The sequence below is a fragment of the Argiope bruennichi genome, chromosome 7 (genome assembly GCF_947563725.1).
Source record: "Argiope bruennichi chromosome 7, qqArgBrue1.1, whole genome shotgun sequence".
Classification (NCBI taxonomy): domain Eukaryota; kingdom Metazoa; phylum Arthropoda; class Arachnida; order Araneae; family Araneidae; genus Argiope; species Argiope bruennichi.
Genome location: NC_079157.1, coordinates 85,062,954 through 85,076,864, shown reverse-complemented (window position 1 = coordinate 85,076,864; position 13,911 = coordinate 85,062,954). Strand labels below are relative to the sequence as shown.

Below are 13,911 nucleotides of genomic sequence, written 5' to 3'. Positions count from 1 at the left end.
CATAGTTATAAAATTTCAAGTCACCAGCATATCAGAAGAAAAGTAAAAAATGAAGAGCACCATTCCATCTTGAAAAAACAAATACACAAATGAATCGTTTTCCACTTTCTCATATATGAAATTTACAAAGAAATAATTGTAGTCGTCAAATATTTCTTTTCGAGATTTTGACGAAACTGCACCTTTCAAATCTTCCTGTGTTTGAATAATATGCTTTTGGAATAACGTGTGTTGTCCACATACGAGAGCAACTCGGAAACACTTCTTTACACTAAATTTGTAGGCTTCTGTCATATTTTGTACGAAAGAAATGTCGGAAAATTATGCTTGCACATTATAATTTAACTCGATAACTATAAAAGGAAGAGAACTAGATGGATAAAATTTGATACACAGCTTTAACATTCTGAATATAGATGTGTCAAATTTGGAATCGAATCTATCAAGGGGTTGATCGTCTGTCGATTTGTACTTTCCTGTAATCTTGATAACTCGAAATCTCAATGGCATTATTATGTGAAATTTGGTGTATGATTTTGTAACTAGAATTGTAGATTGTTAGATTACAATTGTAGAATTGTTTTCCATTCCGTCTGTGAAAGATAACCCAAAATACATGGGATTTACTGGGAAATTTTTAATAACAACGTACTGGTGATTAATGACATAGAATCGTGCTCTACTGGATTCTTTCGTAATTATTGTTTGTCAGCGGCATAGGCTAATACACAAGTACATTTATTGGAGAATCAAGAGAAAGTTCAGGCGAGAGAGTAGTAAGAGCCAAAATTTATAATTGCCACTTATAACTTTCTCTTTTAATGTGATGTTATCCAAGTAAAAGTTAAACATATTTTATTCATTTTGTGAGTAAAAATGGAAATACGTGGGAAAGAACATACATTTTCCCTGTGCGATAAAGAAATTACTTTTTTTATCCATATCAGGAAATAAATGTTTGCAGCATCATAATCTTATCCATATCCTCTTCAACAGATCTCCTATCGCAATCATTAGAAGATAAAACAGTGAATTGAATCAAATATTTTTCGAGAAGGGTTTACTTTGAACACCATTATTGACAGTAATCCGTAAAATATTTAAAATGTTATCTATGGTGCGAGTAGAAATTTTATTTCTTTTTTATGCATTATTTGGACTTGCGGTAAGTGCTTCAGGTTATAACAATATCGAATCTTCAATTGATAGCAATACTTTGGGAAAGTTTTCCTCAGGTAAGACACGACTTTATCGAAAGATAAGTATTCTGTTTTTATAAAATGTTGACATTATTTCATAGTGAACTTTTTGTCCTAATAGCTTATAATACGCTTTAGAGTCAGATATGTTTTATTATTGTCTAAGTTTTAAGTTAAAATCGAAAATCTCTTCAGAAATCGTTCAAAGGTAGCTTCAAAACAATTTTCTAACCCTTTTAGCAAATGTTCCAAGGTGCAGTTTAGTATTCTAAATAGCGGACAAGATCATGAAGATATTGTAACTGTGTTTTTTGGAATATTGTACTAATAGAATACAAAGATGAGGTACTATATGATATTGTCTCGCAGCAGGATTAATTTTTGCATTCGTCATGCAGTGTAATGATATAAATTCGTTTTTATCATATTCAAAATAGTTTTAGAATATTGTTATGTTTATAATATTTTGTAATTTTTACAATTTTTATCAACTTTTTTTATAATTGCACTTTATACAATTACAGAAATTTTAGAGCAATAAGTCATTTTAAGCATTTTTGAATTTTTAACTCAAAATTAAAAATTAAAAAGTTATCAGATTTTTTTATATCGAAATTTTAGATAGGCTGATTACTAGCTGAATTTCATGATTAACTTATTCCCCCAAAAATTGTCTTTGTAGTGTGTTTAAACATTAAAAAAAAATGTGTTAGATTCACAAATTTTCTTTTGTCTGATAAAACTGAAAAACAGGAGAAATATAATTCAAATATATATTGAAATATATATTCAAATAATTCATATGTTTTAAAAATAAAAAATTTCAGTAATAACTGTATTAAGTTAACTGATTACGTATTTTATAAATTTAACAGGAACAAAATGAACAAAATAGAAATTCTGCACATGTTTTACATGAAGAGGAAATTTCAATGATTTTCAAACGGTACAAAATTTCTAAAAAAAAATAAATGAATAAGCCACCTGGAATCCTAAATCTAGGCTTGTTTTTTCTTTCATAATTTTTTTTAAAAATTTACTTTTAAGAACAGTTGAATAATGTGAATATAAAATATTGTGGTAACGGCTTTTAAACAAGCACGGGCATCAATCCAATATCAACAACGATAAAAAGTGTAATGGCACAAATTGCACTAAAATATTTTTAATTTTTCTTAATTGGATGAAAAATAGAAAACGTGCAAAAATTAAATTTTAGTACTGTTTGACAACGGATTCTGAGACGACCACATTTCCACGATTCCACCTAATCAAGGGGTGAGACGCGGAATGACTAGCGTATTTCCGGTATTCACCTTTGATCTTGGATTTTCCCCATTGGATACTTTTTAGTTCAATTATTTTTTCACCTGTATGTGAGTTTTGTGTCATTTCTGAACACATTGCATTTTAACTCGAAATTTCATATTGATATGGCTAGTTCAAGTGATAAAAAAGCTTTCAGGAGTGGTACGAAGAAAAGTTTATATAATATCATTAAATATTGTGACCAAGAAGCAGAAAACGGAGAATATTTATTCCTGTCGCACATTCTTCGAAACGAGTGAGTCAAACTGCCGGCGTTACTACTAGCAACATTAAAAAAAATTGACAATTATTTCATGTAATGTATTTAAAAATACTATTTTTAAGTAGAAAAATCATTAAAAATAATGTTTTTTTAAATATCAAAATATATAAAATATCATACTTTAAAAACAATATTTATATTTTTAAGACATTCTATATTTACAGCAACTCCTTCAATGAAAATAAAATGTTTTATATTGAATAAACTCTCGATTATCTATTGCTGTTAATCTTAACATATTACCGAAAAAATTCAATATCATATAAAAAAAAGAAGCATTTTAATTTACAAAAGATCATTATTATTTTGTAGAAAATTAATTACCAAATATTAAGAACAAAAATTTTTCATTTATTTTTCATAATTTAATGCTTATGTCTATTACATTAAATAAAAATTGCTCCGAAATGTTTTATTGCTCATTAATACCTTTTTCATTCTGTATTACTTATTGCCTGTAATGTTTACGTCCCATAAAAGTACATGTAATCCTAGTTTATTTCATTGTTAAATGTAAACATCTCCTACTTTCATCTTTCCTCTCACTCGTATTTTGACGAATTAAACCCATCTAGCGCATGCGCAAACGCGCGGAGGGTCTTACAGTTCGTTGTCAAACAGTAGCTAATTTTATGAATCCCTTTTTTTTTATTATTATTTTAAAGTGGTAGTATAAATCGCTTTTGCGCAATAATATGCTTCGTCTGAGTATGTCTCCCTCAAACATGGCTGCAAGACATTTATCCGATGTGTTATTTTTTAAAAATGATGTATATTTTAGTTATCCTTATCACATAGACGATGACGCTCCCCCCCCCCCATTTCGACTGGCAACGGATCAGGCAACAGTCATCCGACTTAAAAATGTAGACGATAGTGGTAGGCGGAGGCATAATGGAAGGAGCTTAACTAGGAATTCAGTTTTGTGCTCTGTCTTTTGAATTCCCTCATGTCAATCCAACTGATCATTGTAAAATGTCATGGGACGTTTACTACAAATTCACGACTCGTTATAGCATAATTGACGCAAAATGACAACCCTCTCTTTATATTCTTCCCACCTGTTGACACAAGCTTATTAACCTTTAAATGCATGATTATTTGTTTTGAATTAAAAAAAAAGCGTTTATCATAGAAAAATAGTCATAGGTTACGAAAAAAAATAAAATCCAGGTGAATATATTTATTTTGAAAAAAGTTGTATGTAGTATTTTGGAAACATACAGTATTGTCCAAAAATCTAGCTTGTACCGAATATAATTTTCAAATACAATACTGGACATCGATAGCTTACCTGACAACAGATGAGAAGTAATTTTTTAACAATTGGATAGATCACTCCTTTATAGGGAACTCGACAATAGAAATTACCTCTTCAGGTAACAACAGCTGTAACTTTAGGTATACCGCTGAATTTCATCCTCCACCACATTCAAATATATAAAAACGATATAACTTGCTTGCTAAAAGTAATGCCAACTTTTTTTTCATACATGTTTAGTGTCTATGATTATCAACGTGCGTTCATTTTTTTTTAATAAAAGTAAGTGAAACTGGATGTAGACAATTGGTAGCATGTATTTAAGAATTAAATATGCTCAGATATTGAAATAACAGTATGTGTTGAAAGTGAATTAACAGATAAATCATTTTAAAATTTCTGCTTTACAGTGTATTTAGAGATTTTTTGTTATTCGATATAGCATAAACATTTATTGTATCATAATACGACATTTTGAAATATACTTACTCTTCCTTAATATTCTTGAATCCTGTAGATCCCTGTTCTGGAAATCCCTGTTTGAACGGTGGCACTTGCAGAAATGGATTGTTTGGATACATTTGTGTGTGCAAAGCACCTTTCCATGGACCAAGATGTGAATATGGTAATTCATTAACATATGAAAGATCTTATAGAGACAATAAGTTACGATGATCTTAGAATTTTGAAAGATATGTTTCACTAAATTTGGTTTTTCGTTTATCGACAGGAAAGCAGTAATTTGAATATGTCTTAGTATATGTTAACATATATCTTTAATTTATAATCTGAATACTTAAAATGAGAGAAAAACTGACATGTCTTTGAAAATAAAGCCCCAATATTTCAATGGCTAATCATTAAAAACTTGTGAAAAAATGGAAAAGCTAATGTATAGAATTTTACTATCCGTATTCATTTAAATGATTTAAAATATTTAAATTAATACATTAAAAATTATGAAATTCATTGAAAAATATAAAAATTAGTTAATTTCAGGAAAATATTTTAAGAATTCAATATTTTAAAATGAATATTCTTTTGGAAAGAATATTCATTTTAAAATATTCTTTCCAAAAGAATATTCATTTTAAAATATTGTTTCCAAAAGAATATTCATTTTAAAATATTCTTTCCAAAAGAATAGAAAAATAGAGGAAAAATAGACAGAAAATATTGAATCGGAACAGATATGATATGATTGTGCAGATATGCTGCCCCATTTCTTGTCCCGATTCCCTTTTCTCGGGTTATAAAGCTCTAGATATCTAGTTCACATTGACAGCCAGTATTTCAAATTTGAAACAAAGCTTTTATATATTGACAATCCCAATCGGCGAACTTCATCCAATAGAATGTGTTCAGGATATACTCGGGAAACATCAAAGTTGACTTCCGTATCCAGTTCAGAACATTTTCGATCTAGGATGGGGGATTCTGCCTAAACTGAAAGGTTATAAGAGACATTCTTGGAATGAATCAACATTGCTTGAAGTTTTACTCAACAAAGTAAATTACATTCGTTTTTAATCAACATCTCTTATAGTGAATTTCTTATGTCATCTGGTTTTTGCCTTTTGTAGTTTAATTTTTTGGACAATCATTTTCTGCGAATATTTTTTATGTAATTTGCATTGCTATGGCTTTTTAAAAACATTCTTTTCTCGTATTTTCGGAAAATTCGAAGTCAAAGTAAATAATTTTTAAAGAAGTAATGTCACTAAAGTCTTTCCATAAGGCAGAGACTCACAAAAGAAATGTTTTCAAAAGAAATGAGAAGCAGAATTGAGTCACTTTGTATGAAATCACTCTCATATAATGAAAGAAACTTTCTAATAATTAATACTAGGAAAATAAGAATAAATAATTTAATTTAACTAAGAAAGTAATTAATTAATTAACAATAAATTGCGATTCCTATACAATTGTCTATAAAATTTAATTTGTTCCGTTAGATTGTTTTTTCGTCCTTTTTTATGTGCCAAATGCGGAAATTGATTAGAAAAGGCTCACCTTACGGAATTCAAACAAGCATGAATTGCTTTTTTTTTTCTGCGCTGTTGTTTGTATTGAATATCAATTTGAAATTAATTATATAAATTTGTAATACTAAGTATGTAAGTAGACTAAATTGATTTAGATGCATTATTATTTTACAAAAGGGTAGCAAATAAGGCAATGTTACCTCATGGTTTAGAAACATTTGGAATTATCTTACTAAATAAGCCTCTTATAATTAATACAATTTTTTTTCATAAATTATATGTTTTCAGTTCTCAAACTCACAAATTTTAATTATTTAATGTGTATTCTAATTTCGTTAATTCTAATTATGTAAGGTAAAACTAAGATATTGCTTAAAAAAAGAAATTGAAGTTCTATTTTCCAAATAGAATAGCATTTTCAAAAATTTCTATTTAAAAAAAAAAAAAAAAAAACTAAAAGTGATCTTTAATGTTGATGAATACAACTGATAAATACGAACTTTATAAAGCAATCTAAAGTAGAAAAAGGCTTCTGTTTTAAAATCTAGAGACATTACTAATGTCCTTTTTCTAGAGTGCATGATAACATGTAACTATAGTATTAGAGTTGAGTTATATTACTGAGGAACAACTTTCACTCTGAAGCTAATATAGCTCTATTTTATTTGCAATTTCGTTGTAATATAATGAAGTAATTATCAAATTTCTTTATTCTTTCTAGATTGGTGTCATCCTAATCCTTGTAAGAACGGTGGACATTGCTTAGCAAGAACCGATGGCTATAGATGCACTTGCAAAGTACCCTTCTCTGGAAAAAACTGCGAAAGGGGTAAATTTTTTCATTCGTTTTTTTTTTTCACTTATAGCTAAGTTTTAGTTTCAATTGTGTTATCTCAAGCATTCGTATTATTAGGGATTGCAATACCGGACCAAAATTTCAATACCGGTATTCGGTATTTTTTAGATCTTAATACCGGGATACCGGTTTTAATACCGGTATTAGAAATTTTAGAAAAAGAAAAAAAAACACAGGTGTTTCTTTGTCTCATTTGCCAGTTTTATAAGAGAGTGTAAATATCACAAAAAATAATATGTAACTGATAAATTATAACAGTATATAAAGAATCACAAAAAAGTAAAGGAACATCTTATTTATTTAAATCACAAAAAAAGTGTGAATATCACTATTCAGTCTGTGGTACTATTACAAATTTTTAAAATGTGATCTTAAAAAACATGATGCATCAATTGTACTGTAATTAAAGATGAAAAGTAATTTTGTGTAAAAATTTCTGTATTGTATTTTGGTTCGTTGATTTTTTTTATTTATCGCTAATTCTAATTTTTGTTCAAGAGACAATTCCTTTTCACTATCGACATTTGTGTCATCATAATCTTCGATAATTGAACCGAATTCTTCTAAATGTGGATAGGTTTGGAGGTAAAAAATTGTAAGAAAATTTACTATAAACTTAATCAGATTTGAATTGATTATTTTCTTTTCTTCTTTTTCATTTTTAAAATCATTATAATTATGTAAATACCGTAAGACATTTTCTATTTCGGTATGCCTTTCTTTTGTGCAATTTTTCAATGTAATATATAATTCTTCAGATAGTGATGTGTGCTGTTCTCTCATGATTGCAACATGAAGTTTATTGTTGCATTAGTTGTTAATAAATGAAAATCTCTCCAACATAATGCCTCTATAGTCAGTTTCATTGGAAGTAGAGCTGATATAGTTCTGGATATTAAGTCGAATTCACTGTCTGAAAAATTAATTTGCAGGTTTAAGTCGATTATTGCTTTTTGAATTGGATTTCTAAATTTCAAAAAAACGTTCCATTATTAGGAGTAAACTGTTCCAACGTGTCTTAGAATCTATTATTAACATATATTCTGTTTTATGTTCAGTTAGTATATATTTTTGTAATATGGCATTTTTTGTAGGGGAAAGTTTAAATATCTTCACAATTTTTCGAACTTTATAAATTATAGGCAGCAATTCTTGATGGGTTAATATTTCATCTTCATTAGCAAGATCTTCTTCACCAATTACATTGTCATTATCTTCATTGTCAATATCACTCTCACTCTTACTCTCTTCAATGTCGGAATCCGAAGTTTCTATATCCACAATATTTGGATTCTTCTGTTCTTTATTTTTTTGGTATAATACATCTATTACTTCTAATTGAATTCCATGAGCATATCGCAATTGCTGATTTGCACCAATCAACTTTCCAAATTTTTTCATAACTGTTGCTCCATTAGTCGTTATGGATACAATATCTTCTTTCAGGAATAATCCATGTTTCGCTAATTTAGATTTAGCAATTAATTAAGCCATTTAGCTAATTTATTTCGCCAATTAGGGAGACATAAAAACAAAAACATACTATTTTACTATGTTGGCAATCTTTGAACATATAGTGGAGACAATTTTAAAAATGTCTAGTAAATACCGAAAAACCGGTATTTAAACTTGTGAATACCGGTATTACGAAATTGTAAAATGGCTCAAAATACCGGTATTCGGTATCCCGGTATACCGGTACTGCAATCCCTACGTATTATATTATAGAAATATTTCGTTTTTCATGGAAATTTGAAATATTGATATTTTATTTCTATAGCAAATGAAAATGTCCGAAGATTTGATTTGTTTTCTTCTGGAAGCAGAATAAATGTTATAATTTTGAATGATTTATCGTAAATAGACAAATGAGTATTTACTCAAAAGGAATAGTGAGGTACCTTCTTTTGGTGACCTTGCAAAACCTAGATATCAAATGAGATTCAAGTCTAATTCTAGGTCCAAAATTAGGAAAAGCGTGGCCGTTTTGAAAGATAATCAGATGTGATTGTTCGACATTTGTCCTTTCATTGAAGAAATATTTCTATTGCGCCAATCTTAGAGCAGATAGCAAAATATTGCTAAAGAGTACATCAGTCTACTGATGTTTCTTCGTTGTTGTTTCTTATGGCACTTGCCATGGACAAGCCCGCTGTTACGAAGACAGCGATTTTAAGCCGGTGGGGGGAGCGTCTCTTGTTTTTATAGTAGCGCCAACTACGGCCAAGAGTAGGACTTTACTACACACGCATCCCTCATTCGCTTGCACAACCCCTTTTAACAGGAGGACACATTCACACATCTCATAGATAGAACAACGGAAGAACAACCATGCCCAAACCGGGACTCAAACCCAGGACGCCCTGATCACGGGCAAGAAGCGCTACCAATATGCCAGGACGCCGGCTGAGTCTACTACTCATTGAATAATGCTTATTATGAGCACAATGTAAAGACAGATCGCCAAAATTTCTGATTGAAAATACGATAGTATTATATTCATTAGGTAACTTTTATGGCTGATAATTAAATATTTTAAATCTAAATGGAAACCTCTCTTTTAATTCATATATCACACATTTATTTAAAATTTAATGCGTTTTTTTAAATTTATTCTTTTAATATTTAAAGACATATCATTATTTAGTTCATCTATAAAGTAAGATTACAAAAACAAAACTGCCTAAAAGCATTTATTAAAACAGATAGGAGATTCTTTTTAGCTACTTATTAATATAAGAATTGAAGCTCGCGTCATACCATGAATCCAATTTCTGTATAACTTTGTCGAAAAAAGTAAACCTGACACCTGAGAGCGATAAGTAACAATAATTGAAGCCGTCTTCATGTCGTCATCACTTGGGGAAGGCTGTCAGGAATTTTTTTCAGAATATCGGAACTTGTTTTTTAAGTTCCTCGTGTTATTCCACACCCTCAAGTGACATTATGCATATAACAACTGCTGTGGCGTTCACTTGGAAAGTATTTGCCCTTTCCTTCTTTTGTCCCAATCTTGTTCCGAGTGACCACTATCTGTTCCAGCAACTGAAAAGACCCTCGTGCGAATAGCAGCGTCCATGTGTCAACGAAATCAGACGATTGTCACATGTAAGCTTCATCTTCAGGTGGCAGACATTTTTGGCAACGGTATATTGAAATTGGTCTTACTTTACAACACATGCTTCAGTTCCGATGTTTCTTATGTTGAGATATAACCGAAAACTGTATCCCAACTATGTTGTAAATATTCCAACAAATACTTCCACATGAGCATGCTTGTCCTCATCACGTATTTCGGTGAACTTTTCTTCTGGAAGAGCCAAATATTTCCAGGAAGGGGTACTTTATTTATTTATACACTTTTATTTAATGAAGTCATTTGCATCCTTTTTATTGCAGTCATGTAGCATTGAATAAGAATTAAATTTCAACAAAATTTCTAAGCTGATGTAAAAGAATATCTGTTCAGTTAACTGGTAATTTGAACTTAACAATATTAGTTACTTTTTAAACAATATTTAAATTAAAAATCTAACTCTAAAAGGTTTGAAATTAAGAAGAAAAACGGAGTACTCTTTAAAACGGCTACGTTAGTACTATATGTTAATTTTTTCAATAAAGTAAAGCCACAAAGTCTGTTCAATGAGGCTATGAGGGTCACTTGTAAAGTCTGCGTAATTTCACCCTTTTTCTTTAAGGGCTACTAATTTAATACTAAGTATGTGTTTCATTCGTTAGACATGCTTGTCCGGTTGAGGTAAGGACGCAGGAAGGTTTTCTGAGAGCATACAAATGATGCCAGAAACTTGTATTTTCTTGATAGCCATCAGCCGGGGGGAGGTGCCCTCTTTTGTATGTAAACCCCTTAAGAAGATGAGCTGTCAATTAGGTTTTTGAGAGGGTTAGGGATGTGTTCTTATCTTATGTGAAAGATAACTCCTAGGTACTGAATTAAAATGATCTTAGGAATAAGGGGCTTAACAGTAAACTTATTGGTCATTGAGAACGAAATGATAGTAACAATTAAGTAAAAGATTTGTAATTATTAATATTTAGCAACTTATTAAAATTATCTTTTCATTGAAAACCGAAAAAATAAACAATTTATTTCATAAATATCACCATTATAAATTTGCTGGCTATTTAATAAAATAAAAGGCCAAAAATTTGTATTTTTACATATTTTTCCTCTGATATTTCATGTTATTTCCTCTATGTCTCTCCATTTTTCATTTTCGAGTCTTTAAACTTTTTTCAGGTTTTTATGTATTATTGTAATTTTTTTCTTGTTAAGCAGTTTATGTGTGAAACAGATAACCAATTTGTCTTCTTTATTCTTTAACTGCATTTCCGTTTACTAAATATATATTTTATGTATTTCTTTCAACTTAATTTCATATGAGCTTGTCTGTGCTAATCTCCTGTGGAAAGGTAGAAAAAAAATTTCTTCGATTCTTTCTATCTTAAATAATATGTTTGTTAAATTAATAAGCTTGTTTAAGAAATTACCGAACTAATATCTTACCTTGCTTAAATACGGAACTATAAATTTACCTTGGGCTTGCAGATCCATGCTCGGAAAATCCATGCTACAATGGCGGAACATGCGTACAGACGGGATTCTCATTTAAATGTGAATGCAGATACCCATACACTGGAGACGTTTGCCAAGATGGTATTATTAATGCTAATATATAAATATGTATTATATTAATATTTAACGTGTTATTTCGAATGAAATTCCATTAACTACAATCCTTTTTTAAGCTGAAATATGCAGAAATAACCCATGCTACAATGGGGGTACTTGTCAGCCGCATGGAGACACATACAAGTGCAGATGCCCTTCACCTTATTCAGGCGTAAATTGTGAAAAAAGTAAGATCTACACATTTCTGTGTTATTAGATTAATGTCTGAATTTTTGTAACTTCCAAAATCAGATACTTTCACGTTGAGCAGTAAGAATAATGCCTGTTTTCACGATAAGTTTGTAAGCAAAATTTGTTGACCTGTGCATGATACTTTTCAAACTTTCAAAAGCTCGCACAAAGTTAGCCATTTTTGAAGGCTAGAAGAAATGGTAAAAAAAATAGCTATTAGAATTGCAATGAATCTGTCGGTATCAGAGCAGGGAACAAAGAGAAAAAAAATCAACGCTGGCGATCTGTAATTTTGCTTTGTTCAAATACTTTTTTTATTGTTTTTAATTTATTACATGTAATATCTGAGATATAGTTCGAAAAGCGTAACGTATCTGTTACGATTCGAAAAACGTAAAAAATTGTTGTTGTTTCTAATTGCACTTCTCATAGACAAGCCTACTGACTCTAGAAGTCGGTGATTTTAACCCAAGGGTGCGTTTCTTGTTTTTTAGTAGCGCCATCTAGGGCCAAGAGAACGATTTAGCTACACACACGTCACAACCACTTTTACGGGGAGGACTTCATTCATGTATTTCATTCACAGATCGTAATTTAGACCTGAATCACAGAACGATCACCCCCGATATAGTAACCCCAGTGGTATTACTCTCGAAATGAAGGACTTTGGGACTTCGACAGATTTATACGTGCTTCAGCCACCACCCACGCACACACACATGGAGATTCGTCGGCCGGCGGGGTTCGAACTCGCAACCCAAGGGAGGTGAATCCAAAGCACTACCAACCAGGCTATCCCGCCTTCACATAAAAATTTAAACTATGTAAACTGAAATAACAAAATATGTAATTATGGTACATTTCCAAGACAATTTCATTTTGTCGGGAATAAAAATTTAAAATTTAATCTTTTAAAAGTAATGTTGAGCAAATTAGTGGATTTCATTTTCAATTTTGTATTGAAATATTTTCCAGGACTGTGGAGTTGCGAATCAGGCAACCTGTTGCAAAACAAATTGTGACCCCCGAATAATCTGCAAGTAAATTTGTAAACAAGAAAAAAAATCCTAAAAACATTATTCTCTGAAATTTAAATGACTAAGAATTCTAATTTCATCATTTTCAGCACTTTATATTTATTCTGTCTATTTAATTATCTGCCCCATATTATTACATACAGATTCCTGATGAAAATGAAAATTATCTAGTTTCAAATCTATTTCGTGATAATTCCTTTAATTAATTTTTTTCAGCTTCAAAGAGTAATTTTATTCCTATATGCAATTTTCATTTTCTTTAAATAATAGGGGCTTTATAGTGAGACGACGAACGAATTTTACGAATTTTTACTGACAGTTCTGTTAATTGATTAATTAATTTAATTATTTAAGTTTAATTAAATAATTGTTTAAATAATGTCTATTAACATGATATTGCTGTATTTAAAAACTCAATCTGGTGAAAGAATATTCAAAATCAATTTTTTTATGTATGTTCCTTTTTTGTCGATAATTTATTTAATATAACATAGTGATGTATATTAATACCTTTTCACATTCTTTTTTATAATTTCCTATAATTTATTTAATATAACATAGTAATGTATAATTAATACCTTTTCACATTGTTTTTTCAATTTTCTATAATTGTCTAGCATCTTGTTCTGAAAATCCATGCTTGAATGGTGGCACTTGCAAAAACAGCCTGTTTGGATACATATGTGTCTGCGAACCACCTTTCTATGGACCACATTGTGAAGAAGCTAACTAATTTCTATGCTTATAGATAACTGTTATAAATATATATATAGTGACAAGAGAATTTTAAATGGCAATAAATGTTTGATTTTCTTGATGTCTGTTGTGTCTTTTATTAGTGCGAGTGACAATATTTAAATCATATAGGGCCAAACACATCAATACTTCTTCAGATGTCTATTATAAATATTGTAAAAGTTTCAAAATTGACTATTAGTAAAAAACTTTTGAAGATATTTTATTATGGATGATCAAAAAGGCTAGGTCACTCGTTTAAGAAAGTTAATGATAGGGAGATAAACTTCCTAAAATTTGACAAGCAATGTCCATTTATATTGGTATATGTTATTTTAGAGTTTCGCCGCATACGCGCAGATTTT

The 13,911-nt window shown here is 30.0% G+C and overlaps 1 protein-coding gene across 1 annotated transcript; it reads left to right on the top strand.

Annotated features, from left to right (window-relative positions):
* The first annotated feature begins 1,033 nt into the window (after nucleotides 1-1,033).
* Nucleotides 1,034-13,603, top strand: LOC129976501 (adhesive plaque matrix protein 2-like). The gene is made up of 6 exons (XM_056090107.1): nucleotides 1,034-1,235; nucleotides 4,569-4,676; nucleotides 6,758-6,865; nucleotides 11,460-11,567; nucleotides 11,660-11,770; nucleotides 13,429-13,603. Exons 1-6 carry the CDS (start codon nucleotides 1,106-1,108, stop codon nucleotides 13,542-13,544), a joined length of 681 nt encoding a protein of 226 aa, XP_055946082.1. The 5' UTR covers nucleotides 1,034-1,105; the 3' UTR covers nucleotides 13,545-13,603.
* The last annotated feature ends 308 nt before the right edge of the window (nucleotides 13,604-13,911 follow it).